Consider the following 19,777-nt stretch of genomic DNA (forward strand, 5'->3'; position numbering starts at 1 on the left):
ACACACACACCTGGTGATCCTTTTCCTTTTGGTTTTATGGCACTGGGTTACTGTTTAACGTCCCCACCCTAGTTTGAGTTTGTTTAGTAAATCGATCTAATGACAGGGCTATGGTGGCGCCATCCAATGTGTTGCTCCATGAATTATAGGCCACTCAGCTCTCCAACCTTCCCATTTAATGTCGTTGAACACTTTTACCACTTTCCCATTGTCAGTGTCCCTTAGACTAATGTCACAGTGAGGGGCTGCTCACTACCGGAGTACAGCGGTACGCCTGGATCAATGCACATCCCGGACAGAAACACAAACAAAGGTAAGTCAAAATTCTCCTGTGAAGTATATTTTTTGCTGAAATAAGAAAAACACCCGCACTGGCTATAAGAATTATAGGTTATGTTGTTGCTTTTTTGGAGGAAGTGAAGCTTACCTTTAGCAGTTTCTCAAGGAAGTTTGCTGAAATGTTCTGCTAAATCACGTGGTTTTGTAATTTGGTTGTAATATGCTGGTTCTCCCCGTTCACACACACCTCAGTTCCTGCTAAATGTACTGTACCCTTTGATTGTGTGATATATACAGTAATGTGGTTGTCCAAGTCTGCTTTTGTGTGTGTGTGTGTGTGTGTGTGTGTTTTCAAGTGAGTTTGCTTAGATAGTGTTCTCCCTTGTCTTTCCGCAAGCAATATTTTGTAAAAATTAGATAAGACAGACTCAAGTCATTGTGCATGCTGTGCCGTAAAGATCATGTGATAACCCATTTCACATTCTGAAGGAGCTCGTTATCTGTAACAAGAGCAGATTGCTAAGCAAGAGGATGGTAATACGATCACCTCTACTTTCCAAAACTGCCACGGTGAGCATATAAAAATATCAAATAATGCAAACCAAAAAAACAGCCTGTAAGTTAATTCTACCTGTGTGTAGACTGCAATTGAGAAGTTTTGTTGAGACGTTGAAACAAACATGTTGATTGATTTTCAAGGCTGTAGTGTGTGATGTTGCATTTGGACTGCCTTAAATTGTGCAGGAGATCTGAGTTCAACCTGCGTACAGTGTAAAGACACACAGGCTTCGCTTCAGCTCATTTATCATTTCACACAAATAAATGATTTCCATTTTTAAGGGTGAATGTTACTGACCATACAAGCCTTCAGACTTTTCACTAAGTGGTGACATCTGCGGGAAGATTAAAGTAGTAGGACACTCACTGAATGACTTCAGGGACCAGGGTTTATAAGAAAAAGGTTGAGGAATTTTGCAAGACCTGCGTGTAACAGTAAGGTTGAAGGAAACCATCTGCTGGTAAGAGTTGTAGAAGTTCACGAGTTAAACTGATTCTTTAATTCATATATTTCTATTGACAATTTCTATGTCATAGCAGTGGTTCAAGAGTGAAGTGAAGTGAATGATATTCTTCTGAACTGTGTATTATTGTGTTTTTTTTTCTGTTTGTTTGTTTTTTTAACTATTGCCCATATATCAGACATAGCATTTACTAGAGTCAGTTGGGAGGCTGATCATCATCTACAACTTTTAAAACCTCTAATCTAAGTAGAGGTGACAGTATTATGGCCAGTTCACACAGAGATAGCCTCTTAGCGCTGGGTTTTATGGCTGCAAAGAGCTTTTGGTTGCTAGGCGGACGCAAGGTTTGTCAGTTACGTCCTGCTGGATTTTTATCTGAAGAAGTCATAATACCTTTTATTATTTTAAGTGTTTCTGTGAATGTGTAATATAATAGTAAGTCTCTACATTATGGATTTTCAATATATTAGTGAAGTGAGCAAAATGAACAGTCCAAGTGAACATAATCTGCTTTTCTAAACAGCTTCAGTGTTTGGGTTATTGTATCTTAATCCAAATCAGTCAAGAGGAGTGGAGGAGTTCTCAAGTGTTCAACATGTAGAAAGAAAACAATAAAATGCACTCACCACATCACTCTTTACAATAATAAAGACCTGAATTCCTTGGCTTGTTGTCCTTGCACTCAACCGTTGAGGGTGAGGTGAAAAAGAGCTTTTTTAAAATGTTTGACCTGTGCACCAATACCTATGAGGAAAAGTCGATTTTTACAGTTAACACAGATTTTTTTTTTTTTTGAATCGAGCCTTTCTTTAAGCTTAAAACAGAGTTGATCTTGGTTTCCTATTGTTTGTTAGACGCAGCTATATCACATGATAGTGTTTTAAAAACTACTGAAATACAGCACGTGTAGTATACACTGTATTTTCATAATTTATCTCTGCTGTTTTCATGCAAGCCAGGTTTATACGTTTTAATCCTAGTTTAATGCAAGTATAGTTACGAATGTGATGATGAATTAAATGTAGTCCACTCATGCTACAGCACTCTGTGTCAGACCTTTTGCTTTTTACATGATTGTGAACATGACTGTAAAGAGCATTCCTCGCTCTCCACAAACCTGATGAGTCAGGAGGCCAGATCTCACTGCCTAGTTAAAATGTAAACTCTCTATCACGTCTCTCTCTCACTTCCCCTCTCTCTCTCTCTCTCTCTTGTTCCTGTCTCTTAACCCCTTTGGTTCAGCCTCCTGTTTCAGCTAATATTGCTTTTCTTTCACTGACTGAATGTCAAACGCTCTATCTCTTAAAATCCAGCGAATAAGCCATGATAATGTGTATTCTGGTATACTGTGCCACAGTGGCAATATATTATGCTCAGGCCCACTCATATACCAGTGCTATTCTCAGTGGTCCACTCATTACTGGTGTCCCGTAATACTGCCTCTTATCGTTTACAGCCTTCTCTAACACAGTGCCCCAAACAGATTAACTTGAAGCCACACAATAAGATTTAGTGCAGTGAAACTCCTGATGTAAAATGGGTGGGTTGGGACATTTGAACAGGTTTATGGTAGTAAATTTAAGTGTGTTTATAGCATTCCTGTCCTGAAGGAGGAGGCAGCTCACTGCCAACTGTTTAATTTCTGTTTTTGATTTCCACTTTCTGATTCTCTTCCACATACATTCCTTAGGAAAATCTAAAATAAGAGAGCTGAAATAAGTGTTATTTTAATATCCTGTTACATGCTGCTGAATAGGTGTTTCAGTATATTTCCCCTATTTTTACATTATAGAATAATCTCATAATTCTTAAAGGAATCATCATAAGCAGCAATACTAACACAGACAATGACAACATAAAATTTACATTGGTTTCATAGAAGTAAAACTACAATAAACCCAGTATCTAAATATCTAAATATCCCAGTATCTTATCCCACAGCAAATATGGAAAATATGCTTATGGCAATTTAAATATTCTATTAACTAACCAAGAAATACAAGTAAAAACAGTGCATTTGGAGTGTGGTCACTGAGGTTAATGTCATTTGGGATGTTTACAGCATATGGCCAGTTAGTTTAGAAATATGTAGAATCATGTTTTTTTGAACAACGGGTGGGATATAAACCCAAGAAGTGTGTTTGTGGATGAGCTAATGGAAGTTATCAGTGTTTTCCACTTCACTTTGTGTCTTTATAGATTACATCTGCTGAGGTGGTGGTGCCATTACTCCACTATTGATTAGATTAGGTAGCCTGAGAAGGACAAACACACACACACACACACACACACACACACACACACATTCATAAATGTTTGTGCATGTAAAAACAACCCCCCACAGTCACCCAGCCACCCACCCACCCCTGTCATGCAAAAAGTTACAATTGCACAGAAGCCCACTAACATGCACATAAAGTGCAAGCTGTCGTTTGAAATCTTATGAAATCTATCTCATGATAAAAAAAAGGGGGGGCGATCGAAAAAAGAGGCAGAGGGCGAGAGGGGAAATTACTCCTTCGCCACTATCTATCCATCCCAGTGATAAGTGTGAGGGAGAAGGACAGATAAGTAATGTGTAATAAAGCGAGAAGTCTTAGCCACAGCTCCTCCCCTCTCTTTGTTCCTGGCCCAATCAGATGGGATTGCAGATCTTTTATCCCAGGGATCCCCCTTGTCATGTCTGTATGAATTAGATGAAGCAGAGACAAGAAGATAGGGAAAACTAGAAAGAGTCAGCTGGGAAGAGAGTAAGAAAGTAAAGCAGAGAAGAAGAGGAGGGTGTGAGGAACACAGGGCTGAAACAGGAATGAAGTATCCTCTGTTAGATATGGAAGTAGCCAACTACTGTGAAGGCCTGGATCCCTCATACAGCACATTGGGCTTTGAGAATGCAGAGGTGCTCTGTGGAGGAGGAGGTAAGTGTAAGTGCATGCAGACACTTACACACACATAGAGAAGACACACGAACCCATGTGAAAATGCAAATTAGTCATGTACATACAGACACCACTGGGAATACAAACATCTTTTAACCATCAGGTGATTGAAAAGATTCCACTTAACAAATAACTTAAAACCAGATTTTGTTGAACCGTTAACCCTTATAAATTTCCGTTGGAAAAAAACCATGTGGACAGAGAAAGAAGAGTAAAAAGAGAGCCTTGTACGTGACACCTCTTTGCTGAAGGGGGTGTGATGGGTCACCTGCCTCATAACTGGATGAGGAGGAGTGTTGGTTTGTAAGACTCAAAATTTACTGGTGAAGTGAAGCGAGCCTAGTTGAAGGCAAATCAGTTGCTTTTTGCAGAAAGGGGAATCAGTAAGGGTTAGTGTTTGCATAACATGCTCCTTATGTCTAAATTAAGTGATGTGGAAACTCATGACATTTTAATGCTGGCCAGAAATGTGTGTATCCACTTGTCTGTTAACACTGCATGTAGGAACTGAATTCCGACTGCCTATTGCTTGTATTATGCTAGTGGAAATCTGTGATTATGAAACAAAGAAAAGGGCTGGGTAGAGGTTGTAAAAGGATGAAATTCGAACGTTAATAAAGCTGTTTAGGCCAGAATTGCAGGTATGTGCCATAAAGATGTTTTATTGAAGAGCGAAGCATGCAGCTCAGGGATACACCTCAGCATGTGAACAGAAAGTTCACACTGATTCATTTTACACTGGCGCTTCCTGGTGCGGGATTGAAGATATGTGTGGAGGGAGGTCGTGAACGTGTCTGTTGAAGCATCGTGTTCTTACGTGAACATGCACATGCGCATGCTATGTTCACGTCGTGCTCTGTAAGGCAAGCTTTGACAGAGCAATAAATGGGCAGACAATGATTGTGACTGTGGATTTGATCGTGGTGATGATGCCGCTGATAATGATTACAATCGTGATGACTATGATAAAGATGATAACAATGAGGAGATGACGGTAAAAATAAAGACGTTTAAAATAATGCCTAACATTCTTGGCAATTTGTGCATCCACACAGTGTAATGTAATGTGGAAATGGAACACCCCACAAATGACTTTGCAGTTGTCCCCTGACAAACACCTGCAATGTATGCATGTACAATTCTGTGACTATCAAAATACATTTACTATTGTAGTACTTGTAATAGTCTACTTTCTAACTGGTCAACTGTCTCAAAAACATAGACGTGAACAGTTTAGTAACAAGTTAAACTTTTGTAAAATCAGCGGTAAATATATTCTTAAAGCAGTTAGACTTCATGCAGAATCTCATTTAAGGAACTATTTGGAGAAAAAAAAACGTTGCTTTCCTGCCAGAGATACTATCAAAAAAGACAGTAATGCATGATGAGTCAGCTGAAAGTAACTCACAGACGCTACTGATCTTAACTAGGATTATTTCATTTTTCTTCAAACGCAGACATTATAACATAGAAATTCTACCCACAGTGCTTCAATTAGATAAAATAATGTTGTGTAGTGAGCACTGTGGTCCCATGTTATCAGATACTGTACGTGCTTTACTGTGCATTAGACCATGCTCAACAATTTCTGGATGCGTACTTTATTGCATTCCTTCTTTATGTTTGAGTATTTATACCAATATATATAGTATAAAGATGTGCATCAGCATGTATCCGTATATATGGATATGTGTGTGTGTGTGTGTGTGTTTACCTGTGTGAATGTTTTTGTGTGTTTCAGACAGCATGCCAACAGAACCGAGCTTGCCCGGTCCAGAAGGGATCAGCAGTAACTGTGCAATCTGTGGCGACAAAGCCACAGGGAAACATTATGGAGCCTCCAGCTGTGACGGCTGTAAAGGCTTCTTCAGACGCTCCATACGCAAGAGCCACGTCTACACCTGCAGGTAGAGAAAACAAGTACATACTGCATGAGCACACATACTCATATTAAAAAACACAAGACACTTAAAAGAACGCTACAATTCAATATATGTGATATGCAAATTAAAGGGCAATTTACACAATATACAGGCATAAGTGTGCACATTTACATGTTCCTGTGCATGCGAACCCTCATGATCATGCACAGATATCTGAATAGAAAATACTGACAACTTACTTTCCAGTCCAATCATCACATCATGGTATGTCACATTACAGTACACTGTGTTATGTTACAGTACACTGTGTCATCGTGTGTTTTGCTCTGTAAGGCTACTTATATGATTGCGTGTTTGTCACTCGTAGGTTCAGCAGGCAGTGCATTGTGGATAAAGATAAGAGGAACCAGTGTCGTTTCTGCAGACTCAACAAATGCTTCAGAGCTGGCATGAAAAAAGAAGGTAAGGAAACTTTTTTGCCGGCCCCTGAATAAGACAGAAAGAAGAGAACCCTGAATTGTTACACCTCATGACCAAAAATGTTTTATTTTACTCCATACTGAACCTGTCAACGTATCTCGTTATTTTTGTACAAAGACACCCACACACAGTCAGTTATCAATACATTTATATATGCACAGTCTAGTTTATTTCTATTTTTACCAACAACAGAAGGCACAGACTTAAAACTAGTAGCACTGAAGGAAACACTGTCGTCACAGAATCTGAAAGCTGTTTCAAGATGGCTGAAATTGGCTCAGCCATAAAATAGGTGATTACTTAGTGTGTGTGTATTTATGAGGGGTATAACCTTGGCACAGAGTTTTATGACACCTAATCATGTGTTATTCAAACATGTTGTTCTGGATTGCAACTGGTTAACGTTTGACTCCTCACGCTGATGCCAGCCTGTATGGCTATTTTCCTAAATATTAACTGCCCTGGTGTCATCGTTCAGGATCTCTTTTTTCCCCAACTCTCAACACCCATAAATACCAACTTAAGGGAATTTTTGAAAACAATAAACTGGGACAGAGACTTGAATATTAGCAGGACATATTCCTGTTTCAAAATCTGTAAATTTTCATAATAAGGAGAGTACAGGAGGTTCTGTCTCTTCGCTGTTCCTGTTTAGCTATCTGTTTTATCTTAGCTGTACAGAATGAGAGAGATCGGATCAGCTCTCGAAGAAGCACCCCCGACTCTCAAGACCTGCCAACCATTACTATTCTGGCCCAAGCAGAATCACTGTCCCAACAGGTAACAATCATCCTTGTGAATCTCCTGTTTTAGTACTAACATGTGGTTGTATGTGAGCTGTTATTAACTTCATCAGTCAGCACATCATGTGCCTTGACTAAACTGCTGATGCACAAAGATATTTAATGTCATAAATTGTGACATTGTGTGTGGAAACTGTTCTTTTCTCCAGATTACTGCTCCGGTTGTAATAGAAGACATATCAGAGCAGAAGTCGGCCACTGTCGGGGATGTATGCGATTCCATGAGACAGCAGTTATTGGTGTTGGTGGAATGGGCCAAATATATTCCTACCTTTGGAGAACTGCCACTGGATGACCAGGTAAGAGGGCTGCTAAGCATGATGGGTAATCCGTGTTAGTTATTCTCTTGCCTTTTTTTGATCTCATGTTTCATTTTAGAAACAAAGTTAAGAGCAAAACCTCTCTTGTGGGTGTGTAGATGTGCTTTGTACACATCCACATACCCATCTTTATCAGAGCACCTTCCATTTGAATTGAATAAAGATCCTCTTTATTTAACTGCACTTCGAGGTGAAATAATATTTGAAGCAATCATAGCTGTTACTTCAAATTAGCTTAGCTTTAGTGCACTAGCTACAGTATGCTACAGTACAAGTATGGCCCACTGTGTGATGTATGTTAGGGCAAAAGGGGAGGCATTGTTGTATTGTTTGTGTTCTTTGTTTAACTGAGGGTGTGTGTCTTTGTCTCCAGGTGAGCTTGCTCAGGGCTCATGCAGGTGAACACCTCTTGCTCGGGGTTGCCAAAAGGTCAATGCCATTCAAGGACTTCCTGCTTTTAGGTACAAACTGACCACTAAAATGGCATCTTATTTATATGTGGAGCAATCAGGTGTTTCAGCACTGAAGTGTGGAGACTGATCAAATGTTGTGTTAGCCGAGAATCATTAACTAAAGCTTTCTGTTTCTTTCTTTTATGACTTCAAAAGTACCTCTTGTAAACAGCATTACTCATTACTGGGGCATGTACCAACATTATACTGTAGGCAGATCTGTCAACTGCATACATTCAAGAACCCACACACATGCAGTCTGCATTGCTATACCTCTTAGGACCATCCCCGCACCAATTCACCAACTTATCTTTCTCTCAAGGCTAAAACTATTCCCCTCACCCTTCCTCACAAGTACACACAAACACACCTGCCCATAAACACACCCACATGCCTTTCTCTCCCCTTCAATACAGCTACTGACCAACACTCTCTTTGCCCACAGGTAACGGCTGTGTGATTCACAGAAACAGTGCAGAACCAGAGATATGTAGGGTAGCCAACCGGGTTCTTGACGAGCTGGTCCAGCCCTTTCAGAATATTCAAATAGACGACAATGAGTATGCAGCGCTCAAGGCTATTGTCTTCTTTGACCCAGGTAATAAAAAAAAGTAATCTTTCTGTGCTAGTAACCACTTTACTGATGAATAATATAGGAAGAGTATTTCCATTCAGGAACTATTGTCTGTGTGTGTCATTTAAATTGTCATGTGTTTGATACAGTAAGTGAAAAGCTACTTCAATTCTACAAGGTTATCAAAACTACTTAGCCAGATAAGATTTTGGAAATTGTAATTGATAATTACCTTGGCACACCCTATCGTGTATTATGTTTACTGTATTAATGTATCAGATTTATCATCATATCATTAAATAATGTATTCATTAAGGGTAGAAATTAAATGATAAATAATGTACATATTGTTTTGTTTGGAAGTAGGCAATGCATTTCTATTACACAAAAAAATAGACAAAACAAGACAAAAGATGGGACAGGTAAGAAATAAAAGGTGTAAAAATAATATTGTGCATTGCAAAATATATAGTTAGCAAAATACTTTTAATAATATCTTGATATCCATTGCCATTTCTATCCAGATCCCTCTTTTCCCAACGTATCCCATCCATCTGGTTACATTTCCCCTCAAAGTTACCACACAATCCCTCCATGCCTTTTCGACGCCCCCTTGGCCTAGTCTGCCCCTTTACTCTCCCTTCCACTAAATCCCCTCATTTTGCCTTCTTACTCCAGTTTGACCATAATCATTCCATCAATTGCACTCATATTTTCAGTCCCATCCCTGAACTTTCTGTTTCTTTCCTTCACCTACCTGTCCTTCAATCCCTTCCTGCACCCCTCCCTCCCTTAATCCACCCCCTCCCCCGCTGCCATTCTTTGCCTCCCAAACTGCAGATGCAAAGTCTTTGCGGGACCCTTCGAAGATCAAGGCCATGCGTCTGCAGGTAGGTCAAGCATTTGAGCTGCAGTTCTTTGCTGGTATCTTCTCTTATCATACACAGTTATTACTAAGTTATCAGTCAACTTAGGACAACGGCAGTTTGCTTCCACTGATGGAGACTTGGTATTGTGTGTGTGTGTGTGTCTGCAGGTTCAGATGAGTCTGGAAGACTACATTAATGACCGTCAGTATGACTCCAGGGGTCGTTTTGGAGAGCTGCTACTCCTGTTGCCCACCCTGCAGAGTATCACCTGGCAGATGATCGAACACCTCCAGTTCATTAAGCTCTGCGGCCTGGCCAAGATAGACAACCTGCTGCATGAGATGCTGCTGGGAGGTGAGACTGGGCCCATGTCTGTGCTTGTAAACCTGCAGAGAGAAAAATAGGGTGACCTTCAGCAAGACCACCAAACGTGCCAGTGCATCTCCTCAGTGGTGTTTGTGTGGAACTGTACAAGTATGAAACAATGAAGTACACATGCTCAGCAAAGTTTTCTTGGCTGTATGAGTACAACGGGGAAAGAGTTCAAGCTTTAGCAGGAGGATAGTGTAACTTTGTATAATCCACAAATATACTGGGGATAGCCAAAATAGACATCCTGCTACAGCACATGAGAAACTGCAGTGACATCTGCAAATATAGCTAATGTATGTAAGTCTGCTAGAATGCATCAAAAATATTCTAAGCAGGACAATGACAAGACACGTCAAGCATAAGAACAGGTGTAGAAATAAAGTAATAAGTCATCTTTACAATACATGCTAAAAATAACTGCAGAATATGATAACATAAGTTGTACAGAAAGGCTGCATTTATCTTGTTTTTTAACATCCTATAGGAATGTGAAACTCACATAACAAAACCTTCCTCCATATAGATATTTTTGAGATGATATTACATTTAAAATGTTATATTTTGAAACTCATCACTTTAAAACAAAGCAACTCGCTAACCAAACCAAACAATTAAGAAAATGAAATTAGATGATCTCTCTCTACATCAAGGAGAAATGCAATGACCCATTGGTTTTTCATGTGAGTGACACTGATGCCTGAGCTAGTTTAGTTGAGCATGTTACAGAACCACTAATTAAGATTTCTTAGCCATTTTAAATGAAATCATGGCGGCCTAAAACAATTACTGTCTAGAACATGCACACATGTCAATACACTTTTGTAGGCAAAGACTGAAATAAAATCAGCATAAATTAAAAGCTCCAAAATACAGATGTATTCTTGTACTTTGAAAAAAAGACAGCATGCGCTTCTGAGGGTTTGGTAGGTGAAATGCCAGTGGGAGAAGAAATCTGTGTTTTGGAGCATGTTGTTAAGTGTGTGAGCACTCTGGGAATATCTGTCAAAGATGGTAGTTGATTAACAAGCTGCTGTGTTGTGTGTTCAGGCCTAGCCTCAGAGCCCACACACCTTCACCACCCAGCACACACCCAGCTGGCCCAGGACCCTATTACTGGACACACACTGGTCATCGGCACCATGCCTGTCACTCACACGCCACAGATAGGTAAGAACCACATGTGAAAAAAACTCCATCCACTCATACAGGCCCAAATCATCTGACACACAAGAAACATCAGAGCAAAATTGAACATCACAAAAGTCTGTGCCAGGTGCCTTTCCATTAGCAGATGAAACTAAATAGGCATCCTGAATGTGAAAAAATCCATAAAAATGAATGAATCAAAGAACTGATGACTACTGGCCATATTCTACGCTTTCATTTTAAAATAAAAAATGCATTTGGCAATATTACACCAACTAATGGCCACACAAGATTGATGTAAACTGCATCTATAAAGGAGCAACTTTTGATGTGCCATTTCCTGTGGGCCACAGTAGATGTATTCTACAGGCTATACATATATATAGAAATTATTTTTTTTTTCTAACCACAACATTTTTATTAGCAAAAAGTAAAATTAACTGTCTCACTCCCTTCCTGCAGCCTCTCCAGACACTCCCATCCCATCGCCCCCACAGGGTCCTGCCCCAGAGATGTATAAACACTATCCACAGCCTCTTTGTCCTCCAGCCAGCCCCTTGCCTCCCTCACAGACAGACTGAGACAGACCTGACTTCTCCCTGTACTCTGTCAAAGAAGCTGACATGGGATCAGCTTCCTTGCCCTCTATTCATCATCTCAGTCATTTATTAAACTTATGAAAGCAATCTCTGTTCCGTGTCTGAGGTTAGACTTTACCCCGGGTTTTCTCGCTGTGACTCCAAGTGGTGATGCATCAATAACAAAAATATGATTAAAGCTGCCATGTGCAGCCCTTTAAAACTTCAATATGTCAGTTTTAAATCAGGTGATCTAATGGAACACCACAGGTTTAACAAACAATGCGTACACCTGCATTTTTGGAGTCACCGTAAACGAATGCATCAGTTTTCAATTCAGTATTCCCTCACCCAGTTTTGAAATAATAAGACACAGTGCATGGCCGTTCAAATTAAAAACAAGATATTAAAAAGTATATACCAGCTCAGATCTTTCATTTGTTTGAATTGTTGGTTTTATTGAATAATGTCTTGCTTGATTGGACACAAAATGCCATCAGTCTTTTTGGCTCTTCACATACAGTTTATCGCCTGTGCATATCAAATGGTGAGTTCTGATAATGTGTAAATGTACAAAATATCATCTAATCATAATTTCCAGAGGAAACAGGAATGAGAAAACAAATTACAGCTGGCCATCAAATAAAACTTGAATAATCTTGATTTTTTTTTTACCTTAAGACTCATTATAGATTGTACAGAGGTAATATACCATTTTATACTACTAATATACTATTTTACACATTTTTGTGTAAAATAAGAAATAGATTCAACAGTCTGTATTTAATACTGAGCCATGAATACATATAGATTATGCAATGGCATATACATATTCTTAATATAGATGTGTTCAGCAGCTAAAACACATTATAAGGGATATAGTAGGTAGTGGGCAAGGTCAACATGATAATATCAGAAATAACCTGTAAAGACCTCATGTTAAATGCAAAAAGGACTGTGGATAAATTGTAATATTTTAATAACTTGCTGTATATAGTGAAAAGATGATTGCAACATATTTGGATAATCAACCAAATGTCTTGCTGTATTCAATTTCTTGAATTATCTGAGTATCTTTTTTTTATTATTATTATTTTGGTTTGTGTTGATAATGTGTCGGCTACATTTCATCATTTATAAATTGATTAAATTGCAATTTTGAGCTCCTGAATGTTGTGTTTAAAATGAATTGCTCAATGGATTAACATTGAGGTATGGCACATCAGCACCCTCTTACTGTAGAGAGAGAATACAGCACCAGCTGTGAATGTACTCCTTGTAGTGCATGTTGCATATGAACCAGTACACTCAGTGAAATGAGTATGCGTTCATTCATTCATTTTCCTGCTTTTACAAAATAGGGCAAAGTAAACAAAATGTGAGATGGAGAAAACGATTCATTTCCAATTTATCTGTTGTTGCAGCCACAACAATATAATTTCAGTAGACATTTGCTAAAGTGAAAAAAGTAAAATTGACATATTTTTTTCATATTTGATCCTGAAAGGAAAACAATATAGACAGGCAGATGGTGATAAATTGACAGAAATGTATTTCAGCATGGTTTCCCCACATGCAATAATACTGAGTGTGGTTTCTCCATTACTTCCCTCATGGAAGTCATCATGCTCCCCAACAGTTCCATTGGTCAGGGATGCACAGTTTGTATCCAAAGCTTTATTGGCAAGCTATTGAGACCGCACTGCTGGATGATGCTGCTCATCTAAAATCAAACTCCCACGCCTTCCATCTCAGAAAACACACTCTGAGACAAACCCTAAAGCCAAACTAGAATGTAAAACTGTCATTTAAGATGAAACTGGGTTGTAATGGGGCCAACTGTACTTTTAAATCTGTGATTTTGTTTATGTCCATGCACACACAATCATTTTCTTGGGGTTTATGTATGTGTGTGATTGTTTGTGTGCAGTGGATGAGACCAGAGGATAAAGCTGAGAGCTCTTATTCTCTGTATATTGTTATGTGACTCAGAGAAAACACTCAGGTTATTTATGGCAGAGGAGATGATGCTGTCTAGAACCAACATGGCCAAATCCTCCTATCAACTCCATAATGGACAAGCTACCTGGCTTAGGTCAAAACAACATCACCTACGATGGGAGGATGTGTGCGTGCGTATATACTGTATGTGTGCGTATGCTCCGACCTGCAATTTATTTATAATCTACGCGGGTGCGAGTGTATACACTTGTATATGTGTGTTTTTGGAAGGGTGTGCATGTGTGTGTACCCAGGGAGTTTTAATCAAAGGCCTATAGTGAGGAGATGTGGGGGCCCTCTCTCTCTCTTCTTCCTCAGATAAAACTGTGTGTTAGCATGCCAGTCACATATCTCATCTGAGACGCACCACTCTCCTCCCCACACCTCACCACAGCCCACACTGACAGCATGCTATTACACACCAGTATGATGCTCGCTCCACCTGAGGAGGACGACCAGGGAGAGAAATAGCAGGAAGAAGAGTTAGAGGAGGATGGAGGAGAAAAGGATGGACAAGAATACGATTTTTTTTGTCTTTTATTTTTTTTTTGTAGGATCTAGTTTTACTTCACCTCTTAACCTGGGCATTATTTCCAAAATCATTCTAATTTCTACCACGGCCAGGACATGATAATTATTCATGTATTGTGTACTTTTTGTTCATTTTGAAATTGGTGCAAAAGAACTGAAAGTAATATAAAGACTAACACATTCTCAAGGTATTAAGAGGCTCTTATTCTTTGAGAAGAAAAAAGTTGTTCAATTCACCTGATAAATGAAAATACACTGTTGATGACAAACATATTTGTTAAGTGAACTAATGTATCCTGGGTTATCTGATTAACTTCTTTTTTTGCATATGTTTATTTAATCATTATTGAAACTGCTCAAAAGCTGCAAAACATTGGACCTGGATAGCCTTCCTGTCATCTGTCCATCAAATCAACGATCCCTCTATCCCTCTATCCAACCATCAAACCATCCATCCTCTTTTTCCCATAACCACTAGATGGCAGTGCAAGTCTGTGATTTCACATTAGACAAACTGCCCTCTATTAGTGTACTTTGCCCTTCCTCTGTCATTCTAGGTCAAAATCATAAGATGAATGTAAAAATTAAATGCAATGAAGAAAAAAAAAAATCTTGTTGAATTATACTTTGTTGCCTTAAGCATACTTACTTAGTTGCAGCATTTACCACGATGGCACACTGTGTATTTCAATCAATTTATTTCAAACCCTGTCAACAAAAGTGGGAAACATACTGACATATGAGTCATGTTTTTTTTTTTTTTTTTATTGTTTATTTTTATTATAATTTGGCTCTGCACCCACAGTTTATCACCCCTATCAAATGTTACATTAAGATTATCTCAACAACCAAGATGGTTCTAACAAGAGTGCGTTTCAGTATTTTTTTAAATACAGCTGTACATTGCTGTCTCTAAACTGTTTTAATAGATTTGTATCTGAAAAATGGGCAGAACAGATTGCAAAGTCACACACTTGGGCTCTACACCATGCAGGGGAATAGAGGTACAGTCTGAAATGAATGGCATGTGTCAACGATTCCAGATTAGAGCCAGAGATTGCAGACTATCATTCCTCACCAGTGCATTTACCCATAATTCCCCTCTGTCTCCAACATATATAATGATTCCTCCTCTAGGAGACAAGGTGAGGCTCTATGAATCTCTGCCTCCAACTCTGGAATGAATTTAAAACCTTTCCTGAGTGATTTTCTGTGTCTCCATTCTGCGACTGTGTGTGTGTGTGTGCGTGTGCATATGTGTGTGTGTGTGTTGCATGTGTGGTTTCTGATTATACCACAGCATGGGTAAAGGGAAGGAAAAATACAGTGACAGCTTCATTTCCAAAGCTGAGTTCACATAAATGAGGGATTAAAGCAAGCAAGAGGGTTAGGGCTCACCTCGGCCTTCTATGACAGCTTTCCCTCCTTAAAATCACTCTTTTCCTCTCCCTGTCTGTCTCTTTCAGTCTTACCCCTGTTTCTGTTTCCATCTTTATTTCTATCTCACTTTTTCTTCCTCTTTTATTCAGGTTTAGGTTATCTGTTTTGCCTTGCTCTTGCTCATTTTGCCCAGAGATACACACACACATAGAAAAATATTTTAAAAACCCTGTACTGTTGGCTACACACATACACACACACACACACACACACACACAGTGATTTACACAGTTGCAGGGAGCTGGGGTGTGCTCTACATCATGATGATGGGGACCAGGTTAGGGCAATGAAATTAGGGGTAAGGGCCAGGCAAGGTTGTGTGTGTGTGTGTGTGTGTGTGTGTGTGTGGTACATTAGGGAAATGAAAAGGGGTGGACCACTGATGGCTTGTGAGATGCAGACTTGTTAGAACAGAGGAATATAAAAAAGACAGGGGACAGAGGAGATGACAGCGTGGATGATAAGATGAGTAGTGCAGTAATGAAAACAGTCCTGTGTACCCCGAGATTACGTGGGGAATGAGACTGGAGAGAGAGAGAGAGAGAGAGAGAGAGAGAGGGAGAGGAGGAGAAGAGCAGGGCATACTATAGAGGGGAGAAGGGAATATGAGAGGGAGTGAATGAAAGGAGAAAGATGGAGACTCATTTATGATGCACCATGGTGAGACCCAGCTGGAACAGACAGAGAAGAGAAGAGAAGAGAAGAGAAGAGAAGAGAAGAGAAGAGAAGAGAAGAGAAGAGAAGAGGTATTACAACTTAGAATGAAGCAACCCCACTCTGAATGATAAGTGTCTCACGCGCTGCGGGTTATGGAAAGTTCACACAAACAAATGACTCCCATTTGCCAGAGGCGAGGGACACAACTGAGAAAGAAGGGGCGAGAGAGAAAAGGAGGAGAGAAGGGAGAAGAAGGAGGGAGAGGACTGAATACTAGGGCCATGATTTCAGATAACTCTATCTGCATTGAGAAAATATTTACCTTTTCACCCCTCTAATGTTTTCTCGGGTTTGCAGCATAAACTAAAGCACCTCCAATCCAAAGGATATTAGGAACCCTGTAGTGAAGTGCAGTAAAAATCTGTGCTTGGTTTCTTAAATTATAGGGCGCCTTTGGACCTTGGTCAATAACACTAAATGTATTGCAAATTGTGGCATGTAGGTGGGCTATGTTTTGCACCATAAGAGGTGATATCAAACAGTAATAAGGGTGCATGAATGCTACCCTTATTTATACACTAAGCAGCATGGAATCAAGGCTAAGTATGGCTGGATACCTCTTTGAATATGCCTTCACTATAGCTGTTTTTAACCATGTGACATGAAGGCCAAAAAGTATGCAGGTAACAAAATAAACAGCTGTGTTTTTTCCGTCAAATTAGATCCTTTAGTGTTTGCTTCAGATGACAACCTCCATTGGACCCCGTGTTTAAGAGCACTGAGTAGCAGACCCAAATGCTTCACTTTGACAGGGCTGAATAATAGTCGGGACAGAGGACTAGACACACTGGCTGATGCAGGGATTCAAACTATGAACTTCATGTCACTTTTCTTTTTACTGAGTCTGAGTCTTCAGCCATGGCGTTGGATCTTTGAGGCTGTACTTAGGCAAAGTGGTGCTTTGAGCTGAATGCTACTGTTAGCACGGTAACATCTGCTAATTAGGAAATATAGCTGAAGCAAACAAGACCTTGTGGTTCTGGTGGAGAAAAAGAAAAGTCAGGAGATCACCAGTCATGAATGTCTGCACAACATTTACAACCCTTCCACTGGACCATGGGTATAAAGTTTGAACAATTCATATTCCTGTGGACAAGAAATAAAATACAAGATGGTATATGATCCACAACATTGTTTCTAGTACGGGTGCGATAGAATTGGAAAAGCTTAAAAATCTTCAGCCACTGTACCTCCAATATCATCTTCAAATTATAGACGTTCTCAGCCCAAGTGAATCATGTTCAGCAATCACAGAGATCCATCACAGAAGAGGTGCCAAGTTTCTCCAGTGAAATCACACCAATAGTCCATAACGCCATAATGCAGTCACAAGACGTGTTGAGTCTTGAGTAAGCGATGACACTCATTTTTACTCAAATGCAAAAGCCTGCTCCCTTGTTATTTCTATCTTTGTTGCCCCATCCACCTTCTCGTATACCACCATAGCTGGATGCAACAAGTACAAGCACAGTCTCTAGGGGCTTTCTAGGGCCATTTTGGGAAATGGAAGAAGTTGCCAATAGAATTAGACATATATGAAACAAATAAAAAAAAAAAAAAAAACTAAAGAAAAGAACAACTGCCAAGGACCAAAGTAATGTCCAAAATATATGAATATAAAAAAGATCTTACCTTATGATGGACTTGTCACTTGCTTCAGTGGAGGTGGATACTGGTCAGCATTAACATGCTGAGGGAAATTTGTGCAGCTATCAATGTGAATCAGAGCATTTCTGAGTAAACGAAGTTTAATCAAGAAAAGAAATAAAAAAAGATTTAAATGCACCTGAGGAGGATCAGTAGAATTAGACAATAGCCACTTTTATCTCCAGTTCACAAGACTGTCGGGTCTCCATTTTGAATTTTATCATCAGAAACAAACCAAGTGTAAATAATTTGCCTTTCATAGCAGAGGCAAGGCGTTTCATTTCCAAAACAGCTCCGGATCTAATTATTTTACCCCGAAATTAGAACTGAGCTCACTTTAAAAGGTACAAAGGAATTCACTGTAAGCGTGTAATTAATTTTATATTACTATTTACCTTTACGTCAGTTAATTATGATCTCTACAGATGTGTGTGCTACACACAGACACACCCACACACACAGACACACACTGCCTTCACTATGTATAGATAGACTATGGGAAAAAAAAAAAAAAAAAAAAAAAAAGTGTGAATTTTACACACATGAGTTCCTGTCCTAATCAAGGGCTTTCTCAACTCCTATCTGAAAGATACACATGACTGACTCCTTCAGCGGGATACCTACACACCGTGGATATGTGTGATGAGACAGTGAGTGTATGTGTGTATGTGTGTATATGTGCCTGCAGAGGCTCACCATCCCAGCAGTGGAGTGGTAAAGGATATTAGGCTGCAATTGCGAAAAGATTGCAAAAAGTGACATCCTTAATAGAGAAAGATTACTGTGTGCAACATCACTTTGATTTGAGCTGCATACATTTTCCTCACACAGACGTGGCTTCTGGACAGCCCTGCACTCCGAGCCGTTGTGTTTTCATGTGCAAATGCAAATGTATGTTAACATAAATGTATGTATACCTTTTGAAGCAGGACAGAGAGACACAAATGTCCTTTTCAACAATCATTGTTGGCAGATGCATTTGTTACACCTGTCCATTTTTAGAGAATTTACTGATGATTTCTTTTTTTCACGTTTGGTCAAAAAAGCTCTTTTGAAAATATAAACTGTAACTGTAACAGAACTTATAAAACAGAACTTGTAAAATAATCTTTTTACACCGGGATGGTTTGATGGTCAATCACTGTGAACAGTGAAGGAATCAATCAGTGTTGGTTCAGCAATATATGTCAGCCATATTATCATGCATAAACAGCAGGAAATGCTATTTTAAGTAGCTGTTTGGACATGTAGAAATATACAAACAGACTTCAACTTTGCTGTTTGACAGATCTTATACGTAATGAATATGTCCAGTTTCAAGCAAGGAATAATTTTAAATATTAAGATAGCACCTATCATTCACAATTGATTAATTCATTAATGATTCCACATCGTTGCAAACAAATCAAACCCAGGTGCAATTATGTTCTCAGTAAGAATCAGTCAAAAGTTTGTGTTGCACTTTCAATAATTTATTTATTTCCTTTGATGCCTTAAAATAAATATAGTTATAAATCTTGTGTGGTACACAATGTATAATTTGTCAGTAGACAACCCTATGGGCCAAATCATTTGGCTAATTAGAAACACTTCCTAGAAGGTTTACCTCTCGTTTCCACCTCATTAAAATGACAATCTCCGTCACAACAGCCTTCAATACAGCTGGTGTCAAGTATGGTATCAAATCTGGGATTGTGCCAGGGTAGGAGATGTCAGAATAAAAG

At 39.2% G+C, this 19,777-nt stretch overlaps 1 protein-coding gene across 2 annotated transcripts; it reads left to right on the top strand.

The window, feature by feature from the left end:
• The first annotated feature begins 102 nt into the window (after nucleotides 1–102).
• On the top strand, nucleotides 103–12,888 carry hnf4g (hepatocyte nuclear factor 4, gamma). 2 transcript variants are annotated; one of them, XM_071485449.1, is made up of 11 exons: nucleotides 103–313; nucleotides 5,982–6,147; nucleotides 6,491–6,585; nucleotides 7,277–7,383; nucleotides 7,556–7,705; nucleotides 8,100–8,187; nucleotides 8,624–8,776; nucleotides 9,593–9,642; nucleotides 9,789–9,975; nucleotides 11,041–11,160; nucleotides 11,602–12,888. In XM_071485449.1, the coding sequence occupies exons 1-11, from the start codon at nucleotides 283–285 to the stop codon at nucleotides 11,718–11,720; spliced, it is 1,266 nt and encodes a 421-aa protein (XP_071341550.1). In that variant the 5' UTR covers nucleotides 103–282; the 3' UTR covers nucleotides 11,721–12,888. The 2 variants fall into 2 exon arrangements, with proteins under 2 accessions (XP_071341550.1, XP_071341549.1); XM_071485448.1 differs by lacking the exon at nucleotides 103–313 and adding an exon at nucleotides 3,953–4,219.
• The last annotated feature ends 6,889 nt before the right edge of the window (nucleotides 12,889–19,777 follow it).

Source organism: Trachinotus anak, unplaced genomic scaffold (genome assembly GCF_046630095.1).
Source record: "Trachinotus anak isolate AG129_WGS33_773 ecotype Australia unplaced genomic scaffold, CSIRO_AGI_Tana_v1 ptg000009l, whole genome shotgun sequence".
In the NCBI taxonomy this organism is placed as follows: Eukaryota; Metazoa; Chordata; class Actinopteri; order Carangiformes; family Carangidae; genus Trachinotus; species Trachinotus anak.

Coding starts and splice junctions, on each gene's coding strand:
- hnf4g (XM_071485448.1), top strand. CDS start 4,111: ATGAAGTATCCTCTGTTAGATATGGAAGTAGCCAACTACTGTGAAGGC. Junction 8,777..9,592: donor TATTGTCTTCTTTGACCCAG/GTAATAAAAAAA, acceptor CCCAAACTGCAG/ATGCAAAGTCTTTGCGGGAC. Junction 9,643..9,788: donor TCAAGGCCATGCGTCTGCAG/GTAGGTCAAGCA, acceptor GTGTGTCTGCAG/GTTCAGATGAGTCTGGAAGA.